Below are 8,814 nucleotides of genomic sequence, written 5' to 3' on the forward strand. Positions count from 1 at the left end.
TTACATAAAATAGTTTTTTCTTTACCATATATGTCTGTGGGCCCTTTTTGAAACAGAATATTTCCTTCTGTTTTTATTTTTTAATTAAAATTTTTTTAAAATTTGAGTCCCTATTTGAACATCATGTGGTAAAATAAACTTCCAGAGGTCATTAGTCATCCATGACTATTTATTAAACATCCAGTTGTGTCCCATATTGAGTTATTTTTTTTTTTTTAAGATTTTATTTATTTGAGAGAGAGAATGAGAGAGAGAGAGAGAGACATGAGAGGGGGGAGGCGGGAGGGTCAGAGGGAGAAGCAGACTCTCTGCTGAGCAGGGAGCCCAATGCGGGACTCGATCCCGGGACTCCAGGATCATGACCCGAGCTGAAGGCAGTCGCTTAACCAACTGAGCCACCCAGGCGCCCTCCCATATTGAGTTATGAAGTGTGAATAAAATAGAACAGATTGGTATAGTTCCTACTCCCAAGGGCCTTGGTCTTATTCTCCAGGCAGGAATACACCTAAACCACCGGTGGCAAAAATTAAATAAGAATACTGCTTTTTTATATGTTTGCAGTGAAATCTGAAAGAAGCCAACTGTAGATATTCTTTGCTAAGTTGAATAAATGTATACTCAATATCTATTATGAACTGGCATTATACCAGAATTAAACAGTATACAGTTGGGATTTCAGTGGACTGGGAAAACAAATAGTTGGCTTATCTTCTACACTTAAATCATATAATCTTATATCACCCTGTAGATCACCTTGGCAGGATAATCTGCTTCAGCCTGCATGGACTTAAGATGTTGATGAGACTGTGAGAGAATAGGATGAAAAATAGTAGTTTAGTAGATGTTTTTCATTACAAAAATAGGCCAGGTCAATCTGCATAAAGCTTCTTTTTCTTTTTTCATAGAAGTCAGAGTCCATATTGAAGATATAAATGATAGTTAGAGCCCCAAACAGGGTCGATATGCCAAGGAAAATGATCATATGTTTAGTTTATAAAATTAAGGTGTCCAGTTTCCTTTTAAAGGAAATGCTACAAATCCTCTATTGAATGTGATCTTTCCCCACCCCCAAAAAAAGTTTTATTTCATTAAATTATTTCTACAGATGCTCTGTTGTTTAAAAAAAGAAAATGGATTGTTTGTGAGACACACTTTCTAAATACACAGAGCCCATATGTCTTTTATTCTTTTCAGTAGAGTTGAAGATCTATGCACATGTGGGCTGTGATTTTTTCTATTTATTATATGTCTATTATTTTGTCTATTATTATATATCTGCTCTTGGAACTGGCAAGTCTGAATGAGCTGTCATTTATTTTAAGCTATATACGAAGCCATACTGATCCTTTTTATTCTGATCATGTCATTCTTTTAGTAGAAAAATGGAAAAGGGGGCATTAACTCTTCACATTATGAAGAGTTAATACAGAAACAATTTAAAAATGAACTAAAAATATTTAACCTCATCAAAGCCAAATAATTGCCTACTCCTTCTATTTTTAATACTGTCTTAACCTGTATTAAAACCTTTTTTCTAGTTCTTTGAAGCTTATTTAATCTTTGATTCATTCATTTGTTCATTAATTTAACAAAATATGAACTGTTTATTCTGGAAGGCAAAATGAGAGCTAGGCCCACTTCCATCGGTTCATTCTTGAGGGGCTCAAAAAGTCATCTAGATTTCAATATGCCCTACTGTGCTTTCTGTGGGCTCTGTTACTTACTAGGACTCGATGCATATTTGCCAGATTGAATGAAGACATCTGGACCTGGCATTACACTTTGAAAGATCAGTCAAAATTAAGCCAAACCACTTAAATTTTTGTTAGTTTTCTTCTTCTGCCAGCTCTACTGTTAAAGGTAGAGCTGTCCTCATTTTTCTCTGCTTCACGACTTCTAGGGAATGCATGTCCTAGTGAATTCTGTACATTGAACATAATTATGGTCAATTTTTAATATTTTTAATGCTCTTACCTCCTTTTTTAAGATGACTTGGAATCTTTTTACTGCCTTTAGATCATTTCCATTTCTCATTATGAAATTTCGGATAAAATTTGTCATTGATCATACTTACCTGCATTAATATGTATCCAGTTAATCCAAAGACTACATTGTCTCTTAACAAAAGTGTGAACTGACTAGACTTATTTTGACCATTGTGAGACTTGAGCCTTACTCTGTGTCTCTGTTTTGAGTAGTCTCAAGAGGCATCAGTCTCAGAGCTCAGTGATCGATTCAGTAGAGAGCTTGGTTATCTGAACCCTTTATTGTCTCTGTCTGCTCTTCCTCCACCCCCTCTCTGTTGCAAGTCTTAATGATCCTTAATTTAGGAGCTATCATGTGCAAGAAGGGTGAGAATTACTAAATACACAAAATGTAAACAGAAAAGAGTTTTCTGTCTTGTTGGTTTAGAATGGAAAATAATGAGGAAACTAGGTGAGGTCCATGGTAAGCCTGTTTGGTACCAACATCATTCAAGTCTGGAGATGTTTATACCATTAGTTTTGTTTGTTTGTTTGTTTTTTACAATTTGGTCATTTTTTTCCTCTCTCTTTTACCAGGTTTCACCAAAACTCATGCCAATGCGACAGATCACAACTTGAAATGTGGAATAGACATTTGTCCCAGGCTGTGTGTTTTTCATTTTAATCACATAGTTCATTGAAAGGATATCAGTAATCATAATTGTGTATCTCATGAGCAGTTTTTGACTAGTTTTCTTCAAGCATTTTACACTGCATGCAGCCATATAGACTTTGTTCTCTCAAGTGTGCTATGACATTTTAGTGAAAGACAAAAAAAAATATAAATGATTATCTTTGTTTTATAAGTGCTGAGAAGGCTTATCTTTACAGTTGGTGCTCACATTGGATTTATCTTTATCATTTGTGATAGGTACACTAAATTGTACCAAGATGGGCCCTTATGAAGACTTTCACTGAAGAATGAGGGAGAAAAATGACCCCACCCAGAGTGTGCCCAAGGCAGCACTGTACTAGTCCTGAATGGTGCATGAATTTTGAGTAGGAGAAATGCTGTCTTAATGATTATGTTTTCCTTTTGGCCTCCCCTGACTTTTCTTTTAGAGCCTCTGATTTTGTGATTGTATCTTGTTTCCCTAAAACACCCCTTCTCCTCCCACACTTTCTATAACTAAATAGGTGCTCAATAAGGCAAACAGGAACATCTCTGTATGGGAGAAGTTAAGTGGTTCATGGGAGAGACCAAGAAGCGTAGGGTTTATTGGTGCTGACGTCCCACAAAGAAGTTGCCTTTATAAACCAACCATCTATGCTTTGCCAAAGACTAAGGTTTATTCTGAGAAGAGGGTTGTAAACCTAATTGATCCAGTCAGTTTTCTCATTTTAAAATAATGCAGTATTTCTGTGTATCCAGAGGGGTCCCTAAGAGGCTTTCTGTATGTTGAGGCCCAGTGGGCTACTTGCACAAGACCTCCTCTTACGCCATAAGGGGCTGTGGGATAATTTATCATGAATCCAGTCACAATGACAACAGAATTTAAATTCTTTCTTTTCAGGCTTTGTTATTTCTGTTCAGAAAAGTTTTTAAATATTGAATGCCTTTTACTACAGAACACTGTTCTTTCTTCTGCCCAGGCTACTTCCTTGAATAAAGTACTTTTAATTCAGCTTTATCCAAATAGAGGAAAAACTGATGAGCAAGTCCAGATTTGAAGAGCAGTGAACTTTTATTATTAGAAAATAAACATGATGGGGGCGCTTGGGTGGCTCAGTCGTTAAGGTTCTGCCTTCGGCTCAGGTCATGATCCCAGGGTCCTGGGATCGAGCCCCACATCGGGTTCCCTGCTCAGCGGGAAGCCTGCTTCTCCCTCTCACACTCCCCCTGCTTGTGTTCCCTCTCTCGCTGTGTCTCTCTCTGACAAATAAATAAAATCTTTAAGAAGAAAAAAGAAAGAAACATGATGGAGTAGTTTTTGTAAGGAACTTGTCTTTATAGGTGTCCTCCTCACCACCCAGTTGCCCCAGGGGATTCTAAGCATCCTGGGTATCAAATGGGAGAAAAGTCCAGGCACCCTAAAGACAGGTCAGACAGCTGTCCTCCAGATAGAGGTAGACACATATACAATGCAATATATCATTGCTCTGGCACCAGATATAGGAATTTATGCATATTTTTAGGTGACAGTTATCATTTAAACTCACTTTCTCTTCAGGTACAACTACGATTGTGTCATGTATGGTATTAGAGGGAGGAGAGAGGCTTTTTTGGTATCATACTCTCTATCTAAAATAGTCTTAACTGGTTGGCTGCAGGATTGAAAGCACATTTTCCCAGTACTGATAAAAAGGACTCTTCTGGGGCACCTGGGTAGCTCAGTTGTTAAGCGGCTGCCTTTGGCTCAGGTCATGATCCCAGGATCCTGGGATCGAGCCCCGCATCGGGCTCCCTGCTGAGCGGGAAGCCTGCTTCTCCCTCTCCCACTCCCCCTGCTTGTGTTCCCTCTCTCGCTGTGTGTCTCTCTGTCAAATAAAATCTTAAAAAAAAACAAAAAATGGACTCTTATGGAATTTGTGAGGTCCAGAGAATAATACATATCTGTTAGAATTATATTTTGGAAAAATGTATGTTATTGATGGTTGCTATATTTGCAGACTTAGTTACTTATCATTCCAGTCCATTACTTTAGGATAATGTGATTCTAAGAATGTTCCCAACTTTGAGTGGCAAAACCTTAGTAGATGACTTTATATTCTTGATTAAAGAATGCCATGGATATTAAACACATTAAGAAATAGTGTAAATAATTTAAACTGTTACAGATCGCTGTGATTGTCCTTTTTCTTGTTTGAGAATGATGTGACCAGTCATGGGAATAATATACTAGAGATTGGTGGAAAGACCAACAATAAATAGTTCACATACTTTACTGCTTCTAATCAAGTTGTTGCTTTTCTTTTTATCTTACCAAAGAACAGATACCGTTTTTCATGAAGGAACAAATGTTTACCTAAGTGAATTCTGATTTTACTCCTTGTCAAGCCAATCATTTATCTATAAAAATGGACTACCCCAGACTTCATGTGTTAATATGTATTTTTTTGCTTTTATCTTACATTCTTTTAGGATATACATACATTAAGTGCTTCCCGATGGTGTGTAGAGTTTGCTTGCATTTTGAAGTGGCTCTGGTATAGTCTGCCCAGCATCTGTGTTGTTCCTCTGGTAACAGACTCATCCCCTGGCCACGGGGTTGGGTGTGTGCTCAGATTATGCCTTTTTTGATCGCTCTCCTTTGTCCACAGTTATACCCAGGGTGGGTTTATGACCCAGGATATACCAGTAAGGTTATTTCTCCCATGTTTAAAAACTGGAGATGAAAGAGAAGCTAACTTTCTTATTCCTCTCTAGTCACTACGCAATAAAATGTGAGTCTGGAACCAACGCCCCCTTTTCCCCCTTCTCTTTCTCTCTCTCTCTCTCTCTTTCTCTCTCTCTCTCTCTCTCTCTCTCTCTCTCTCTCTCTCTCTCTCTCACACACACACACACACACACACACACACACACTACCAGCTGAGGTCCGGCAGAAAGAAGCTGAAACACAAGCACATGGAAGCACATGGAGTTGTAAGTAAGGAGCATCCTAGTGGTATTTGGGTTCTTGGTTCATCCTAGTGGTATTTGGGTTCTTGGTTCTCAGTATGCCTAAGGCCAGTTTCCCTCCAGCCATACTTGTGTATGAGCCCAAAGTCTCTCATTTCACTTGGGCTGGGTTTTGTGGGTCTTTGTCATCTGCAACCAAAGTATGAATTATAACTCTTTTTTGTAACTCTTGAGTCTTGGGAGGGATTTGGTCAGCAGAAGTGTATATTAGTGGGGTGCCTGGGTGGCTCAGTTGTTAAGCGACTGCCTTCGGCTCAGGTCATGATCCCAGGGTCCTGGCATCGAACCCCACATTGGGCTCCCTGCTGGGCGGAAAGCCTGCTTCTCCCTCTCCCACTCCCCCTGCTTGTGTTCCCTCTCGCTGTGTGTGTCTCTGACAAATAAATAAAATCTTAAATAAATAAATAAAGTGCATATTAGTAAAACTGCTTGTAGCTGGGCCCATAGAACACATATAAGAGCATTTATAGATGTTACCAGTGGGTAGGAAGATTGTGGGTAGAGATTTTCTTTTTCTTACAATGTCAGTATATTAAACACAACTTTGAAAATTATTCCAATGGAAGTATAGGCAGAGATTTATTCAGTGGATGGGTTTCTTAGCACGAATCTTTTTCACCCAGGGTGTGATCTTCATGCTTTTCACCATGGTTCTGTAAGGTATAGTTAATATATCTGTAAAATTAACACATAACAATATTAATTAGTACATTGAAAAATGTAAAAATACAGATCTTTTTTGTGTGTGTGTCATAATATAACCTTGGGACAGAATTGTTTCTGTCCTTTTATTTGCTAATATCTACAGTGCCTTCTCACCTAAGACCATGCTAAATATCAAAGTGGGTTTAAGCATAAATATCACTAGATGTCATGTGATCTGTATGCATGTCTGTGTGGCATGCAGTTGAATTCTCTTGTTTCCATTATGTCTGTGTAAAATCATCCAAAGATACCCTTTATGGACCGTGCAGCAAGTCCCATGAGAGTGATGCCTACACCAGTCCAGGTAACTAATTAATAAGACAGTTCCTTCCCTCAAAACCATAATCAAACAAAAATGATATTTGGCTTTAGAGGCTAAATATGCCTCAGGCAAGTAACTAGGTAAGACCTCTAAGGAAGAGATAGGAAAAGAAAGGGAAAGACACAGGAGGTGGAATCTAGAAACTGCAACAAAGGAATACAGAGGCCTGTGATAATCACATTTGTTTAGCATTTCATAATTTACAAATCACCTAAAAATACTAGCTAGCTAATTTCATTTTCAACGTAATCTTCCAGGGAGACATTACTACCACCATTAAAATTAACTTCATTAGTCTGAGAGAAGTAATGTCCATCAATTCTTTAATCAAATTAGCCTATCAAAGCTAATGTTGAGTTTTGCCAAGGTAGTTAATGAGATGTGAATTAAATCACCTGAATAGAACTAGATTTGTTGCTCTCTGGTAAGCTATAAAACAGAGAGTCCAAAACCTTTAAACCTAATGGGACAGATCTTGGAGCTTTGTTCTCCCTGTCCACACAGCTCTTGTGTATAACCCAGTTTATAAGGAAATGTGTAGAAGTCAAAATAAAAAGGATAATGGCACCCACCAAATAAACTTCCTGTGGAAGACTTGAAATTACTGAGTTTGCTCATATGAAAGGCCCTATGTAGGCAACCACAGGTAAAAATGCTCAGCTGACGTCAACAGGAGGGGCTGATGGGCATTGCTTCATTTCTGTGACTAAACACCTTTCTGAAATTTGTTTTCCTTGTCATTAACCTTTACCCATATTCAAAGTCAGAGTTGTGGCTCAGACCCATTCAGCTGAACTCCAGAGATGAGGTTGAAATTGGCAGCCTGAAAATAAATGTCATTGGTGACATAAAGAGCGTATCACTCAGTGAGATCTAGTGCCATTCCCTTCACTGGGGAAGAAAAGGTCCATGGAAAGAAGAAAATTGGTCAGAGTCCTGGAGCCTGTGGAGCTATTGGGGGTGGGTGTGGGGATGGGAAGACATTAGGGCCATCAAGACACGTACCATGTGAGAATATCTGTTACTACCCTCTCTTTGAATATTAGTTGCCATCAATTTTTTATTGTAAGAATATTTAACATGAGATCTACCCTCTTAACAAATTATTGTTAACTGTAGGTGCAGTGTAATACAGCAGATCTCTAGAACTTATCTTACATAATTGAAACTTATACTGATTGAACAGCAACGCTTCATTTCCCCCTTGCCCCAGTTCCTGGCAGCCCCCATTCTACTCTGTTTCTATGAGTCTGATTGTTTTAGATACTTCATAAAAATGTAATCATGCAATATTTGTTCTTCTGTGACTGACTTATTTCACTTAGCATAATGTCCTCTAGGTTTATACATGTTGTTGCATATGGCAGGATTTCCTCTTTTTTTTATGGCTGATTAATATTTCATTGTATGTATATACCATATTTCCTCCATTTATTTGTCAATGGACATTTAGGTAAGATTGATGGATCATGTTATTTTTAATTTTTTGAGGAATTTCCATTCCTCAAACACTCAACTGACTGAGCCATCCAGAGCTCCTTGTTCTTTTTTTTTTTTTTATAATAGCTATCCTAATAGGTGTGAAGCAATACTTTATTGTGGTTTTGATTTGCATTTCCTTGGTTGATGATGATGAACCTCTTTTCATACATCTGTTGGCAACTTGTATGTTTTCTTTAGAAAGTTGGCTGTTCAAGTTCTTTGTCCATTTTTTAATTGGGTTATTTAAATTTTTGCTCTTGACTCGTGGAGTTCCTTATATATATGTAGCCCCACTAGTCGATTTTTCCTTTTGTTGCATGTGTTCTTGGTGTCATATCTAAAAAAAGTCATTGCCAAGACCAATGTTCAGAAGATTTTCTCCTATGATTTCTTCTAGGAGTTTTATAGATTCAGGTCTTAAGTTTAAATCTTTAATCCACTTTGAGTTGATCTTTATGTATGATTTGAGATAAGGGTCCAAATTTGTTCTTTTGCATACAGATATCAAGTTTTCCCAACACCATTTGTTGAGACTATCCTTTCTCCATTGTGTATTTTTGACACTCTTCTTGAAGATCAGTTAACTATATATGCATGGATTTATTTCTGGGATATTCTATTCTGTTGGTCTTTATATCTGAAGGCACCATCAAACTTAAAAT

At 37.8% G+C, this 8,814-nt stretch overlaps 1 protein-coding gene across 2 annotated transcripts in view; it reads left to right on the forward strand.

Annotated features, from left to right (window-relative positions):
* Positions 1-4,919, forward strand: part of OXCT1 (3-oxoacid CoA-transferase 1) — a 127,738-nt gene extending 122,819 nt beyond the window's left edge. For both annotated transcript variants that reach the window (XM_073890952.1, XM_025867345.2), the window contains one exon: positions 2,562-4,919. In XM_073890952.1, the coding sequence (XP_073747053.1) occupies positions 2,562-2,603 (42 nt within the window). In that variant the 3' untranslated portion in view covers positions 2,604-4,919. The remainder of the gene's footprint in view (positions 1-2,561) is intronic.
* The last annotated feature ends 3,895 nt before the right edge of the window (positions 4,920-8,814 follow it).

Source organism: Callorhinus ursinus, unplaced genomic scaffold, assembly GCF_003265705.2.
Source record: "Callorhinus ursinus isolate GAN/ISIS: 27379988/994484 unplaced genomic scaffold, GSC_fseal_2.0 scaffold3, whole genome shotgun sequence".
Classification (NCBI taxonomy): domain Eukaryota; kingdom Metazoa; phylum Chordata; class Mammalia; order Carnivora; family Otariidae; genus Callorhinus; species Callorhinus ursinus.